Below are 17,473 nucleotides of genomic sequence, written 5' to 3'. Positions count from 1 at the left end.
GTTAGGAAAAGAAGTCAGATTGTCCCTGTTTGCAGATGACATGATTGTATATTTAGAAAACCCCACTGTGTCAGCCCAAAATCTCCTTAAGCTGATAAGCTACTTCAGCAGTCTCAGGACACAAAATCAATGTGCAAAAATCACAAGCATTCTTATACACGAGTAACAGACAAACAGAGAGCCAAATCAGGAATGAACTTCCATTCACAATACCTTCAAAGAGAATAAAATACCTAGGAATCCAACTTACAAGGGATGTAAAGGACCTCTTCAAGGAGAACTACAAACCACTGCTCAGTGAAATAAAAGAGGACATAAACAAATGGAAGAACATACCATGCTCATGTATAGGAAGAATCAATATTGTGAAAATGGCCATACTGCCCAAGGTAATTTATAGATTCAATGCCATCCCCATTAAGCTACCAATGAGTTTCTTCACAGAATTGGAAAAAACTGCTTTAAAGACCCCGCATTGCCAAAAAAGACCCCGCATTGCCAAGACAATCCTAAGCCAAAAGAACAAAGCTGGAGGCATCATGCTACCTGGCTTCAAACTATACTACAAGGCTACAGTAACCAAAACAGCATGGTACTTGTACCAAAACAGATATATAGACTAATGGAACAGAACAGAGCCCTCAGAAATAATACCACACATCTACAGCCATCTGATCTTTGACAAACCTGACAAAAACAAGAAATGGGGAAAGGATTCCCTATTTAATAAATGGTGCTGGGAAAATTGACTAGCCATAAGTAGAAAGATGAAACTGGATCCTTTCCTTACTCCTTATACAAAAATTAATTCAAGATGGATTAGAGACTTAAATGTTAGACCTAAAACCATAAAAACCCTACAAGAAAACCTAGGGAATACCATTCAGGACATAGGCATGGGCAAGGACTTCATGTCTAAAACACCAAAAGCAATGGCAACAAAAGCCATAATTGACAAATGGGACCTAATTAAACTAAAGAGCTTCTGCACAGCAAAAGAAACTACCATCAGAGTGAACAGGCAACCTATAGAATGGGAGAAAATTTTTGCAATCTTCTCATCTGACAAAGGGCTAATATCCAGAACCTATAAAGAACTCAATCAAATTTACAAGAAAAAAACAAACAACCCCATCAAAAAGTGGGCAAAGGATATGAATAGACACTTCTCAAAAGAAGACATTCATACAGCCAACAGACACATGAAAAAATGCTCATCATCACTCACCATCAGAGAAATGCAAATCAAAACCACAATGAGATACCATCTCACACCAGTTAGAATGGCCATTATTAAAAAGTCAGGAAACAACAGGTGCTGGAGAGGACGTGGAGAAATAGGAACACATTTACACTGTTGGTGGGATTGTAAACTAGTTCAACTATTGTGCAAAACAGTGTGGTAATTCCTCAAGGATCTAGAACTAGAGATATCATTTGACCCAGCCATCCCATTACTAGGGATATACCCAAAGGATTATAAGTGATGCTGCTATAAAGACACATGCACACGTATGTTTATTGCGGCACTATTCACAATAGCAAAGACTTGAAATCAACCCAAATGTCCATCAGTGACAGACTGGATTAAGAAAATGTGGCACATATACACCATGGAATACTATGCAGCCATAAAAAAGGATGAGTTCATGTCCTTTGTAGGGACATGGATGCAGCTGGAAACCATCATTCTCAGCAAACTATCACAAGAACAGAAAACCAAACACCGCATGTTCTCACTCATAGGTGGGAATTGAACAGTGAGATCACTTGGACACAGGAAGGGGAGCATCACACACCGGGTCCTATTGTGGGGAGGGATAGCATTAGGAGATATACCTAATGTAAATGATGAGTTAATGGGTGCAGCACACCAACATGGCACATGTATATATATGTAAGAAACCTGCACATTGTGAACATGGTACCCTAGAACTTAAAGTATAAAAATAAATAAGTAAATAAATAACATCCTTAAGATACCTGGAAGACCAATTGTTTAATGGAGAGAATTTGTGAAGCATACTCCTAAGATTCTTAGAGGTCCATTGTCTACCTCAAAGTTTGAGGAGCCACTGCCTTAGATCTTTCTGAAACTTTAATAAAGGATATTATTTCAACCTGGATTGTTCTTTGGCCTAAAGCCTTTCTTTTTATTTATTATTTTTGAAAAGGTGTATTCACAGTGTTCTTTCTTTCACCTTTTCTTTTTCTTTTTGCTTTCATTATTAATTTTAATTGACTCATAATAATTGTATATATTTTTGGGGTACAGTGTGATATTTTGATACATCTATACAATGTGTAATGATCAAATCAGGGCAATTAACATATCCATCACCTCAAACATTAATCATTTCTTTATGTCGGGAACATTCAAAATCCATGCTTCTTGCTATTTGAAAATATACAATAAATTGTTGCTAATTTTAGTCACCCTATATTACTACACAATACTAGACCTTACTCCTCCTATCTAGCTGGACTTTGGTATCTGTTAACCAGCCTCTGCCTATATCCCAGAGTGTTTTCTTAAGTTGAGAATTACTTGCTGTTCAGAGAGGCTGAGAATAAGAAACAGTTTCTTTTAGTTGTTCTTGTTTTTTAACGCAGCAAGTTCTAACTTAATTATATTTAACAATTTTTTTCTTTAGCTCATCTCTTTCCTCTTGCATTTTATTATAGGCAGCTAAACAAAACAAAATAAAACAACAACAATGAAAAAAACACGAAACCACGTATCTCCTTAGCTAGATCATCAAATTCATTAGATATATTTCTAATTTCCACTTTATCCCAAATGATAGTTTTGCAAAATGTTCGGCTTCTACATAATAAGAGACCCCTTTCTTTTAACTTCCAGCAACATTTTTCTCACTTCCCTTTGAGCCTTTGCTGACAGCTTCCTCGAAGCCTTTAACTAACTTCTACCAACTTCCTCCCATAAGACTTTCCTTGTGGGCCTTTCAGCCTCCACTTACTGCCTGTCTCAGTCTTAATGATGAGAGGTGACAATGTGCTAGCAGCCCTCACTCTCAGTGCCTCCTCAGCCTGGGAGCCCAACGTGGGGCACTTGAGGAGTCCTTCAGCCCACCACGGCACCGTGGGAGCCCCTCTCTGGGCTGGCTGTGGCTGGAGCCGCCTCCCTCTGCTTGCTGGGAGGTGTGGAGGGAAAGGCGCGGAGGGAGAGGCGCGGGTGGGAATGGGGGCTGCATTGGCAGGCCAGTGTGAGTTCTGGCTGGCGCGGGGGCGGGCTCGGCGGGCTCGCACATGGAGTGGCCAGCGGTGCGGCCCAGGGCAGTGAGGGGGTTAGCACCCGGGCCAGCAGCTGCTGAGGTTGCGCTAGGTCCCCCAGCAGTGCCGGCTCGCTGGCGCACTCAAATTCTCCCAGGGCCTTAGCTGCCTCCCTGCCGGGTAGGGCTGGGGACCTGCAGCCCACCATGTCTGAGCTCCTCCCCCTGTGGTGGGCTCCTGCACTGCATGAGCCTCCCCTATGGGTGCCGCCCCCTGCTCCGTGGCACCTGGTCCCCTTGACAGCCCAAGGGCTGAGGAGTGCAGGCGAGGCTCGGGACTGGCAGGCAGCTCCACCTGTAGCCCTGGTGCAGGATCCACTGGGTGAAGCCAGCTGGGCTCCTGAACTGGATGGGGACTTGGAGAACTTTTATGTCTAGCTGGAGGATCCTATGTGCACCAATCAGTACTCTGTATCTAGCTAACCTAGTGGGGACTTGGAGAACTTTGCCCTCTAGCTCTCTGTGTCTAGCTCAAGGATTATAAATGCACCAATCAGCACTCTGTGGTCTAGCTCAGGGTTTGTAAATATGCCAATCAGTACTCTTTGTCTAGCTCAAGGTTTGTAAATACACCAGTTGGTACTCTGTATCTAGCTAACTCTGTATCTAGCTAACTAGCACTCTGTGACTCTGTGTCTAGCTCGAGGATTGTAAACCCACCAATCAGCACTCTGTCAACACGGACCAATCAGCTGTCTGTAAAATGGACCAATCAGCTCTCTGTAAAATGGACCAATCAGCAGGATGTGGGTGGGGCCAGATAAGGGAATAAAAGCAGGCTGCTGGAACTAGCCGTGGCAATCTGCTCGGTGGCTTTATGCACTGTGGGAGCTTTGTTCTTTTGCTCTTTGGGATAAGTCTTGCCGCTTCCAACTTTTTGGGTCTAGGCATTATGAGCTCTAACACTCATGGGGAAAGTCTGCAGTTTCACTCCTGAAGCCAGTGAGACCAGGAACCCGTCCTCCCCCAAGAACGAACAACTCCAGAGGTGCTGCCTTTAAGCGCTGTAATACTCACCACGAAGGTCTGCAGCTTCACTTCTGACAGCGAGACCATGAACCCACCAGAAGGAAGAAGCTCCAGACACATCTGAACGTCTGAAGGAACAAACTCGGGACACACCATCTTTAAGAACTGTAACACCACAAGGGTCCGCGGCTTCGTTCTTAAAGTCAGTGAGACCAAGAACCCACCAATTCCAGACACAATGACACACATTTTAGATTTGTGTTATGGTAAACCCCATTTCTGTTTTGGCTACTATTGTTTTATAACAAATTAGCTGAAACCTAGGAGCTTAAAACTATCATTTTATTTTATTCAAAATCTTGAGTCAGGAATGTGTGAAAGATTTGCCTGGAGGATTCTAGTCAATGTCCTTCATGTCGTTGCAGTCAGATAGATGCTAGAGTTGAAACAGTTGTGGGACAAACTGTGAAAGCTCAGGATTGTCCACACTCCTCCGTTTCTTCTTGTGGTGTCAGGGCTAGTTGGGCTTCCTCACAGCAAGGCAGCCTCCAGATAGGGCATCTAAAGGCTTCGAGAGAGACTGTTCCACTGAGTAAGGGGGTAACTGCACAACTTTTTATGTTCTAGCCTCAGAAGTCATATGGCATCACCTCTGTCATACTTTTTTGGTCAAAACAATCACAAAAGCCATGTGAGTTTCAAGCAGGGAGAGAAGAGATAGACCCCCCCTCTTGAGGAAAGGAATGTCATAAAAATTTCAAATATGTTTCAAAAATTGACACAAAAGGTAATTGCAGTAGTTCCTGCAAGGAATTATGAGTAGAGAAGTGAAATGAAGGATGGAAAGTCATGCCTGGGAATGAGAGGTGGACAGGGCATTGAAGGGGAAGGCCTCGGGGAACAATTAGCTCTTAGCGGTAAAAGAGGGATTCTGGATGAATTTCCTGTCTCTGGTTTGGGCAACAGCCTTCCATAGAAATAAGGAAGGGGATACCAGGGTGAGTAGGTTTGGGGTTGGGGGAAAGGTGTGGAGTGGGATGGCAGTGTTAGTTTGAGGTGCCAGGAGCATCTCCGGATGGAGGTGTCTAGGAAGTAATTTGATTGATAGACTGTAAACCCCTTGTGGGCAGGGGCTGCATTTGTATTAGGTTGGTGCAAAAATAATTGCGATTTTTGCTGTCACTTTTACACCAACCTAATATATCAGTCATCTTTGGTGTCCCAGTGCCTTGTGCAGAGGGCTCGCTGACTTTGTCAGTATATACAGGTGAGAGCTCAGATCTGGGCTAAAGACAGAGACCTGGGAGCACTCTGACTAGGGATAGTGATGAGTGCCATGGACCTGGAGAAGATTACTTTGTGAGAATATAAAGCAGATGTCATCCTAGGTTGGATTTTTCAGGTTGAATCTGGACAGCCAAAGCATTATGACAATATTTTTTAAACTGTGTATTTTACATGGTCTTGAAAATTAGAAAATCTGGTCCTACAATCCCACATAGCAGCGATGAGTAGAGTGGAGCAACGTCAGTGCCCTTCAAGTGGGCATGTGATTGCCTGTGTGCCACACAACTCCATGTGTGTCTGTGCACTGAATACGTGGTCTGCCTCGTGAAGTCTGGGGACCTCTGCTTTCCAGCAGAAAAGCCAAGGGCCAAGGAGTGATTCCTCTGGAGCAACAGCATTTAGGGAGTAGGAGAAGAAAACAAAGAAGATTGAGAAGGAACAGCCCACAGATATTCAAGAATGTGCATAAAATATAATAGCTAATTGATTTGCTGACTGTATTAGCACCTATTTTTTTAATTGAAATATTGGCCAAAAAGAAAGCTAACTAATTTGTATTTACGAATTTTTAAAACTATGCTTTATTTCTCACCTCAACGTTAAGTGATTCAAAATTAAACATATAATGTTGATGGTAATAACAAACACAGTAGGTAACTGGCAGAGACATAATTTATGCCTAAGTAGTCCGATTTTAAAACATCCTCTCTTAACTGCCATGCAATATTGCCTCAGACATTTGCTTAAAAATCCCTAAAATTGTTTCATGATGTGGAGAGGAATGAAAGGAGCAGCAGGAAAGAACGAGAAGAGACCTGAAGATGGAACTAGATGGGGCCCTGGGAAGAGGCCTGAGTTTGGGGCTGTGTCGAGAATTCGATCAGCCATGAGACCAGGAAAGTCACATCGCTAGGGGACTAAGCTACATTTTGATAACCAGACTATATAAATTGTGTTGAGCAAAAGCGATTGGACTGTTCGTGGAGAAGAGAGGCTGAAAGAAGAGAAGTATTATAGGTATTATTTCTTTTTCATGGTGACAGTTTATGAGCTAGTTCTGCAACATGCTGTATCTCTCAGGATGGCAGTTTCTGGAAAGAGTTCATGAACTACATTAAACGGGACGGGAACAAAACAGCAGATTAAGGACTTAAAGAGAGAGACCTTCTGGATTCAGGTTTAAGTTAACTCTTTAGACTCTGGCTGGAAGGGTCTACACTGGATTGTTTAAGTGGTATAGGAACCACTGAGGCCTTTCCTCACTATTTAAATAGAAAACTTTCCTTCACATTTAAAATATGAGTCAGAAGGTGTTATTTTTATCCAATCGATTCCAAAGTATTATTCTTAATAAAAGTTGGCAATTTATGGATCCAAAAGTTCCATTTTAACTGAAAGTTTGGTTCAAAGTAGGAGGTATCCACATCTACTTCTTTATGTTCCGTGCATTTTGATTCTGAAATTAAACTTGCTTTGTTTCCAGGAGAAAATGACTTTCAAATTAAACTCTGGAATATGTGCTTGATTTTAGACTTCTCAAAAGTATTCCAATGTTTACCTCCTAGGATTTATAAATGCAGAAATAAAAAATTCTCTTTTCATTTCCCCTGCAACAGTGAGGGGAAAAAAAGATGCAACCTAAAATTTGTCACCCTCCTCAGATGTATCGCCTAAGAATAACTATATCCAGGTTTATAGTATTTTATGGTGGTTACTTGCTCTGTAGTTCTTAAATTTAGAAGAATTGCAGTTTTTCTAATTGGTATATAATAAAGAGGAATGATATGACATAAATGATTTCTTTTCCTTGGGTTGCCATCCATCCTCCTGAAAAATTTTGCCTACAATAGCACTGAAATTATTTAAATTGCAATCTTTACCAGTTCTTCCTAGGGAACATTGTGTGGAGTTTCACAGGGACTGAGAATGAGTACTCTGGAGCCCAAATGATGGAGTTTGAATCCTGATTGTGTCCCCTCCTGGCTGTATAATCCTGGGCAAGTTGTTTAACCTTTCTTTGCCTCAGTTTCCTTATCAGAATGGGGTAAATTTTAGTGTTATTTCATAGGCTTATTATGAGGAATACATGAGTTAATGTTGGTAAAGTAGTTAGAACAGTATCTAATAGTAAATGCAAAATGCATGTTTGGTGTACAAATAGTGAAATAAAGTACCATGTACAGAAAACAAGTTATAGTGTTTGAGGATGCAGGTTCTAATCCCAACTCCGCTACTTGTTAGCTGTGTACGTATGGTCAAATTACTTCACCTCCGTAAGCATCAGTCTGTAAGACAGAATAATTGCTCTGAGTAGTACCTGCTTCACAGAGTTTCTTTGAGGATTAAGTGTGATGATCTATGGCAAGCACATAGCAGAGTGCCTGCTCCATGGTGCCAATGATTACAAACACATATTTTTTAGTTGCTGTGAGTTCTCTGCCCTTTTCATTAAGGCGTATCTTCAATTCTTAACTTCACATTTCAAATTCATTTCTGGACATCTAGAGACCCAGATAAGGATGCTTTGAAATGAATGGCCACGGGGTTAGAATGAGAGTAAGTGAGAAGCTAGATCAATTACTTAAGATCCCAGCGGGCCTTGTAGGGTGGCCTTGTGTTAGGGAATTTCCCACTGTCTATGGTCTGGTCCAAAGCCCCACGGGCCCAGAAACCACACTTGTCAGCAGCTTCAGAACCCATCTGTCCTCCAGAACTGGACTCATATTAATGAAGCTCATACAACTAATGTGTGAAATCAGAATGCCAATGTTTCCATTTACAATGAGAAGTGAAACAGCTGAAGATGGGTGGCTCATCTTCCCACCCAGCGCATTTTGCTCCTGTAGGCAGACCACATGGGGAGCAAATCACTAACCCGGCTGTCAGTTTATTAATTTATAAGGAGAGACCTAGCTGCTGAGTTGCTCCTCAACTCCCTCAAGTTTTAAACAAGGTTTCCCTAAAGACATGCCAGATAGGCTCCCATATTTGTATCAGAAAGCAGCTTGGTGAGCATGGAATCAGAAGGGCAGACTGTTCTCAGACCCATAGGTGTAATGGAATGAGAGAAGCAGAGCCATAATAGGGAGGGGCATGCCTCTAGAACCCTACCCCAGTGTTTCCGTGGCTACTGCCTGTGCTTACTTCCAAGGCTGCTTTTTGTCTACTTGCTGGTCTGAGACGGACTGTCCATGGGACACATCTGGCCTTTAAAAGCTTTTGTTTGTCTCAATCAGGAATATTCATGTAACAACCCAGAGCTGTAGCCTTTCTTGAAAAAATCCAGAGATCTAACCCCTTCCCACATCTGATCAACCATCTGGAGCTGAGCAGAGACTGTCTTCTTTAAAGGAAATTTGAGTGCTGCCTTCATTCAGTTCACTGTGGTCTCTGCCAGGTCCAAGACATTGATCTGCATTACCTACAGGTAATGCTTGTGCCTTCAGGCATTTGAGTTTGCACCCTTCTGACAATTAAAGTTGCCTTTATTTATCTATGTGCTGACCTGCTATATATTTATTTCAAAGTTTAATTCTTAGATGGCAGTCTTATTTTCTCATTTTCAAATTTACTGTCACCCCTAAGCAGGGGAACACATCTTAGTTTGCAAGTCGTAGAGGGTTACAGTGATACGAAGCCTGAAGTGTAAACTTCATAGCCTCAAGGAAGTGGGATACCCCTAATCTGCCTCAGGAAATCTGTGACATTGCTGGCCATGCTTCTCTATTTCTAGATCAAGAGCCCTTTCTTCCTCCTGGCTGAAGAATATTAAGTCCTCTCACTTTCTGAACTTTTTGTAGAGCTACAGAGAAACATCATGTGAACATCTGTGTTTACAAAAGAGATACATTTGGATGCATTGTTTGCAAATGTACTTACCATGGGATTTCTTTAAGGAACAAGAGTTTATTTTAACTTTGATGTTATAAATTAATAATCAGATACAGGAAGATATATGCACCATTTGTTAGGATTCCTAAGGACTATGGGCTTTTAAATTTTCACCATCTCTAATAAATGGAGAAAATTTCATTATGTGATTTGATCACTGATTGTAAAAAATGAACTTGTCTCTCAAGAAAGCATTTTTTTCTTCAAATGAATAACTTGTTCCCACTTTAATTCTTACCAATTTTCTAAATAAGTGACAGTTAATCTCTGAGTTATTGGTTTGGGAAAATAGATTGACTTGAGAAGATAGAAATGTCATTTCAAGGTCTTACTATATCTCACAGGTTCATACTACCTCAAATTTGACCACTTTATATCTTGAATGATCTTTAGGATGCAAGGTTATAACATATTCTCTTCTCTCTGTATCCACAGCATCTTGTTTGTATTTCTTACACTAACATTTACTCCATCTTATTTACACTACTGTAAAATTAAATAATGCATCAGCACAACCTCTGGCACATGGTTACTTCTCCATTTCATCATCATCATCATCAGTCTGCTTGCAAGTCTTTTTCTTCAATTAGTCCATAAATGTATGTATTGATTCTATGGTCTGCTTCATGTTTGAAACCTCTAATACTGTATGAGTTACATAGCAGTTACCCTGTAAGGATTAATTGAACTACTCAGAAGAAATATAAATTTTTCTCAGTTCCCCTTTAGATACGCAATCTAACATTATTGTTGGTAATGCTTCATGAATAATGACCAAAGAACATTTAATTTTTATATTTTTGACTCAAGAATTATAGGTAAATAACTGAGAAAAAATAATTTTTTAATTAAACCACAAATTTAAAAATAAAAAACAGCAAAGGACATTATAAACAATGGTAAAAATATACACAGAAGGGTGATATCTATAACTCATGTAATTGACAAAGGAATAGAACCGTAATATTTAAAATATTACAAAGACCTCCTAAATATTTGTCAGGAAAAGGCAAATAACTCAATAGAAAAAAAGGCCAATAATAAGGTAAAATACTGAACTTTGGTAGTAATCAGGGAAATCCAAATTAAAACATTGAGACTTGATGCCAATCAAAAACAAAAAACAGAAATATCAAGACCCTTGGTATTTCAGCATCTTGGATCATCAGTACTATGGAGATTGTTTACAAGAGTTTGGTGTGACAAAAATTCTTATACACTGTTGGTTGAATTGTAAACTAGCCTGGTTATGTTGGGATGCAGTTTGGAAATATCTAGTAAAGGTGAAGGTGTACATATCGTATGACCCCACAATTCCATTCCTAGATATTCACCTTTAGACGAATACATGCACATGTACAAGAATTATAATAGTTTTATAACAGTAATAAATTAGAACCAACTTAAATGTCTATTAATAGGAGAATGGATACATAAATTGGAATGCTATACAGCAGTTAGAATGAATAAACTAAGCAGAACCACATGTAAATCTTAAGAAGATAATGCTAAGCAAAAAAGAAAGATTTAAAGGATCTATACACTATTATATTTGTATAAAGAATAAAACATGCAAAATAATATCTTGTTTATGGATATACACATATCTAATAAAAAGTATTATAAAAGGTATACAGTATTATAATAAAATGTATTATAAAAGATATACAGTAATGATACAAGCCAACCCAGGAGGGCGTTTACTTTTGGAGAGAGAAGAAAGGATGAGATAGGTAAAGATATATGGAGGTTTTAGATGTGTCTAATAATATAATGGTTTACTTCTTCCAGAAAATCGGAAGCAAATTTGGCATAATTTTAAGTAGAGGCAAGGAGAATGGAAGGAGGGTGTCAACAGACCATGTAGGAGGTTTAAGTTACTAGGATCAGTGGGCTTAGAGAATAAAATAGAGCCAAACAGGCATCAGTTTGTCAACACTGTATAAATTCAGATCCTCATTAGTCATACTAAAAGTCAAACAGCCCTTACTCTTGCTTCAGACTCTAAGCACCTTCAGCTGTGTCATTTTTAAAAAGGGGTTGAAACTGTGGAAATCTAAGGGAATACAAAAGCAGAAGATGTGATGAGCATGCCTAAAAAATGTGAAGATTAAGGACTAGAGCAAGCCAGAAAAAGCAACAAAAGGTTTAGATTTTGAGTTAATTAGGAAAGCAATTGTTATACCCAATTCAGAAGCCTGAAATGTTTCAGTGAGCTGTTAATAAAAAAGTTTGTTTACTCTGATCCAAGACTAAATTAATATAAAGCATATTATTATAAACATTGGACTGTTGATATGTTTGCAGTTGAATAAATCCAAGCTGTATTTTATAAAGCCAATAAAATTGCTTGCAGGTGGCCAACAGGAGAAAACAAAAAACAAAACAAAAAAAACACCCGAAGACCTTGGCCAGTTTTAGAAGGTACATTGGAGATTCTAATGCAGCTTCCTGTCTCTGTCTCTCTCTGCCCTTTCTTTTTCTCTTTTCTGTCTTTGGCATTCACTTTAACCAGACTGAAAAATTGGAGTATTCATAAATTGGGGCTGGTAAAGAATGGAGAGTGGGACAGAAAAGAGCACCATCATTTCTATTACATTGTTTTAAAAAATAGTAAAGGAGAGTAGTCCACTTAGTGAGTACAATGTACCAAAATATGGAAATAAAAAATATTAAAATATTTTTAAATGTAACATGTTCTTTTCAAATACCTAAGGAATACATTAATTCATTTTTATTTTACAAGATTTACGCAGGAGGTAATAAACTGAGCAAAACATTGATCTCCCTTTGTCCCCCATCACTTCCTTACTTCAGATCTCTTTCCCAGACCTAACCATGTGTCCACAGTTGGTGTGCAGTTTTCTGGGCCCTTTTCTGTGAATATGCATATAAAAATGTATATACTCATAACTGGGATAATATATTTTTTTACAATATGTTATTTCTGCTTAATATCTTTTAGGGAGCTATGCATCTCAGTGCATCTAGATAACCTGATTCTTTAAAAGAAAATAACTATGTAGTATTCCTTAGTATGATTAACCCATTATTTATTTAACTCTTTCACTGTTTAGGGCTCCTTGCATGGTTTCCTGTTTTGACTACTGTAATTCTCCAGTGAACATTCCAGTATATTCATCATTGCAGTAAAGGGCAAATGTGACTTAATGGATAACACTATCTGGTAATTACAGTAGTATTATCAGGAATCTGCCTTTCATGTATTTGACTTTGTTTTTCTCATCATCAGCCTCATTTTTAGACAATTTTTAGACAATGTGGTACCAGATACAACAACCAGCAGTTCTACTCTTAATGTTCTACAAACTTAACCTCTTTCTCAATGTTAGCAAAAGTGGAGAGGTTGGCATGCTTACTAGACCAGCGTGGGTCACATGCCCATCCTTGACCCCTGCGTTGTAGCTCTGTGCATAGTATGCAATGATTTTACGTTTTTGTAAATAGGAGATAAATAGACATCCTAATGGTGTCCAGATTTACATCATTGGGATTAAAGTGTTCTAAGTATTTGCTAGAGTAATGAAACGAGTATGTTGTTTCACAGCATTGCATATGATAATGAAACATGTTATATATGGAAGATCATTAATATTCTAAAAAGGGGACAATTTCTCAATTCAAGAAAGTGTTGCTCAGTGTATTTGCTGAAAATTCAGTGATATGAGGAACATATTTCTTAATTTTATATTATTTCCCAAAACATAGCAAAAAATCCATATTTTATTCATTTATTAAATAATTTTTTGATTAAATTCTGCTATGTATTGATGACCATGTCAATAGCCTGTTGAAACAAAATTCCTGCCCTCAGGTTTCTTACATTCTTGTTAGAGACCACAGACTATAAATAGGTAAACAAATGAATAAAGAACATTTTAAACTGTGATGTACTATAAAGGAAATAAAAAAGATCATCTGATAGAAAGTAATTGGAAAAGGTTACTTCAGGGAAGGTAGTCAGGGAAGACCTTCCTAAATGTTCTGGAAAGAGAATATTTGAACCACCACCTGAAGACTGAAAATGAACCTTGAACCTCAGGCCTATGCTATTCAATATGGTAGCCACTAGCCATGTGTGGCTATTGAACACTTGCATATGGCTAGCTCCAGTGGAAATGTAACACGAGTGCAAAACATATCCTGGATCTCCAACACTAGTACAAAAATGATAAAACATTTAATAATTTTATAATTATTACATGTTGAAATGATGATGTTTTAGACATACTAGGGTAACCATTATTAAAATTAATGTTTCTTTACTTTTTTAATGTGACTACTAAAATATTTTAAATTACATGTATGCTTCACTGTATATGTCTAACAGCCGTGTTCTAGTTAGTTTCAGCCTACTTACTGTTATTAACATGGACTTTTTCAGCTTTTTTTCCTTGAAGAGGCTGATGGCAAGTGAATTTATGTAGTAGACTTTTCTCCAAGCATCTATGTCTATAATATTTATTGACCGAGGTATCCAAATATAATAACTCAATATTGATCAAGCTAATACAACTCAGGGTTAAGGTATAACATGTGCTGGAGAAAGCATGTAAAATTGCCACATTTACTAGAGGAGTTGTATCATTAGTCGTGTTCCTTTAGAAGGGTTCACAAAACAAATAAAAGGGGACTCTGAGTTGGTGAGGTAGGCAGAGCTAGCAGCACAAGGTAATGACAGCGTCGGAAAGGATTTCTGTGGGAAACAGCAGCAGCAAAGCATGAAGATCTATTTCCATTCTCTACTTACTGAGGGAGATTCTATTGTGTTAGTAAAGCATGCCACTTCTTGCATGTTAAAACAGAATTTTCTTCTACAATTGTTTTCATACTGATGGGAATGTTAGTGACTTGAGTGTTCCTTTTTTTTTACATGTCTTTCTGGGAGATGTTGGCAAGTTCTCACACCCTTAATAACATTAAATTAATTCACTGCAGAGAACAAGCAGAATAGTTTTCTTTGTGCAGTGTTGTTATTCTCATTTCCTGTTGTGGCTTTTGCCATGGGGAAGAGGTTGGCTACTAAAACTGCACGTTTGATTTAGCAGGTGAAGTTTTTAATATTTAATGTGAGTATTTTAGGACCCCAGATATGATGTTTGTTATGTAATCTGTACTAACAGTTTTGCAATGGGAAACTCTTCCCCTACTGGTTTGAGAGTTGAGTCATATCCTGTGAATCTAAAGCTACGTTATTTAAACATCACGGGTTCTTCTTACTTTCATTCCAAGTCGCTGCTGTGCAGAGCAGCAAGTGCTCCGTGCAGGGCTGTTGCTATCACTTGGAGGTGAACAGCCTCTTTTGCCAGTATTCAGTGAAGAAAGGCAAGTCTAAATATGCAGTTCTCTCACTGGAGTGAAAGATGTTTTGTTCATTTCTAATCAACTATGCTAGACAGCTGCAAGCTGAAAAGTGCCTGCAATTTGCCATTTATTTGTAATAAGGTAAGTAACATATTTTGGTTTACTCATTGGATTGTGGCAGCCTTAATGTGGCAGTTTAGGTATATGATTGTACCTTAGAAAAAATGCCTTCTCACGGGGTATTGAAGGTTGCATTGGGATTCTAATACAGATAATTTTTAATTTACGGTATAATCTACTTGTGAGATACATAGTATAATACATTGATATTCCTTTTATGATCATTTTTAATGAAAAATATAGTGCCTGAGAAATGGAAACATTGTAGTAGCTTTATATTGGTTTGGTTTTTTTTTTTTTAAGGATTTAGTAGTTGTCAGGTTCTTATTTTCTTATATTTCTTTTGCTACCCTATGATCTCAGTTAAAGGTGAAACATGTATCAGATTTATATGATTATCTTTGAATAATTATAGCTCAATAATTATATTTTTCTATTGAAATAAAAAGTGGGCTTAGTAATTATTAGAAAGTTTAAAGTGGAAAATTAGTGAAAGCCTCTGGACCCTTCACATTTGGCTTTCCATTTAAGTGAAAGGCAAGCATACTTAGAAACTTCTGATTATTCTGTTTGTTTTAAAATTGTATGAGCTTGTTTATCACTGCCTACTTTCTCAATTGCTGTTGGAGGCAGTCATACGAATTGTGTGGCTAGAGAAATCTGTGGATAGAGAATGAATGAGAGGTTTATTTTTCAAATTCTTGCTTTTAAAGCTAATTCAAAGATTGGGGTGACACAGGAATATTGTCTTGGCTTTATATTGGTTGAAGAAATAACATCAAATCAGTGTTTAAAGTGGTATTTGGTATCCACATAACTTTGCATACTCATATTTAAGGCCTTTAAATTCCTTGGTTTCGAGAGCTATAACTGAATGAGCAAGATATTAATGACTTGAGGTTTTCAAAAATGTGTCTGCTAATGGCTGGCATTATGAATACTTTGGTACTTCTTAATTGACTTACTATCATGCTTGGAGATTGCTTCATTTCTATTCAAAATTATAACCACTACAAAGTTGCTAGATTCTAACTAAAACATGGAAATTACTTTTCATTAGATATATATTCAATAATTCATGTTTTTGCAAAGGTCAAGGGGTTAATGAGCTGATGGGAGGTATGTCATGATTCTCCTCTTCTTTGGAGTAGAAATTGAAATTATTTCAACTTCCAAACATATTCGAAGGCAGTATTTTAAATTGGAGAATACGGTATTCCAAATTGGAGAATACTGCTTCCTTTGCAGGTTTTGTGGGCTAAGGATTCTCTGTTTGGTCTAGTTTGATGGAGCATGGATTTGTGGAGTGATTATCAAAATGTAACATCTGACTTTTGCAATTTCTTAGCTATTGCCACAGTACAAGTGTCCAAATCTTTACTCTGGGAATTGAGCCATAAAAGTACAAATGCTTAAAGGACAGTGGTAGATTTTGCATCTTTCAAAACTGGAGGTGGTATGGTAGATTGTTTTGATACACTGTATTTGTTGAAAGTGATTAGCAAAAAGAGATTTCTCCAAAGCTTACCTTTGAAAGAGAAAAAAGAAAAATGTAAACAACCAATGAACTTCCAATCCTTTCTGTTAGAATTGAACTGATATTTTATATTTATATAACTGTACTCTTTTTCAGAGCTATGAGAAGAGAAAAAGATGACTTTTCACAATTAGAGAAGTTAATGACATATGTTCTGCTATACCAGTGAACATGATAGATTTGAAAATAAAACTTTGCTTTAAAATCTCTTAACTTAAGATTTAGAAGACAATTAAAAGTTTTCTTGTGTTGGTGATATTAATAAAAGTTATTCTTTATGCCTAAAAATTCATAACATGGTCAGCATTTATTTTAATAAAAAATATAACTCTTATGAAAAGTGTATGCTATCTTCATATCCTGTGCTGCAATGTATAGTTTCAAGAGATAAGTGGAATTTATCATCATGCTATCTTATGAATAAATCCTAGCTCTGCTTTGTAATAAAGTTCATGTTTGCTTTGATTCCAAGAACTATAGAAATCTACTACATGATCATTAGGAGACGAAGGTAAACAGATGGAATTAATAGGCATGTATCTTTTACAATCTTTGCTAAATATAAATGCAGTGAGATAGCATGTGGTCTATGTGACAAAACCCCGGGCTATAAGGAGTGCAGTGGGAAGAATCAACACTTCTTTGTAATATCAGAGAAAACCTCTAGTTTTGGAAGTGACAATGAAGCCCTTGTCTTCTTTTGATTTTGTTTTTCTATCTACAGAGTAGGGAAACACTGTGATGCTAGATGACAGTCCCATACTTCCCATAGGTGCTTAGTAAATGTTAGTGATACTGGGAACATCAAGGTAGATAAAGCATTTTGAACTCGCCAGGAGAGTCTGTTGTTATAAGTGCTGAGATTTGTAATGCATATCCCCCTGAGATAAACCCAAGTAGGAAAGCTATGGAGATGGTTTGTTGGGCTTTAATTCCATCTTAATTTAGTTGAGATACTCAAATTAGTCACTTAGTCTCCCTTTGCTTGAGTCATTTCACTAGTGGGATAGGATTAGTAATATTTATTCACAGCAACTTACAGCATACTGAA

At 37.9% G+C, this 17,473-nt stretch overlaps 1 protein-coding gene across 8 annotated transcripts in view; it reads left to right on the top strand.

The window, feature by feature from the left end:
* The window catches only part of MCTP1 (multiple C2 and transmembrane domain containing 1), a 596,052-nt gene that overhangs the window by 194,702 nt on the left and 383,877 nt on the right, over window positions 1-17,473 (top strand). For 4 of the 8 annotated variants that reach the window (XM_078004990.1, XM_028850085.2, XM_078004989.1 and 1 more), the window contains exon 1: window positions 14,686-14,906. The exons of the other annotated variants lie outside the window; for them this stretch is intronic. In XM_078004990.1, coding sequence (XP_077861116.1) covers window positions 14,850-14,906 — 57 coding nt within the window. In that variant the 5' untranslated portion in view covers window positions 14,686-14,849. Of the gene's footprint in view, window positions 1-14,685; window positions 14,907-17,473 lie in introns of those variants that run through there. 8 annotated transcript variants of the gene reach the window in all.

The sequence above is a fragment of the Macaca mulatta genome, chromosome 6 (genome assembly GCF_049350105.2).
Source record: "Macaca mulatta isolate MMU2019108-1 chromosome 6, T2T-MMU8v2.0, whole genome shotgun sequence".
Taxonomy (NCBI): domain Eukaryota; kingdom Metazoa; phylum Chordata; class Mammalia; order Primates; family Cercopithecidae; genus Macaca; species Macaca mulatta.
The sequence above is the reverse complement of the archived record's forward strand: the minus strand, read 5'-3'. Positions and strand labels throughout refer to the sequence as shown.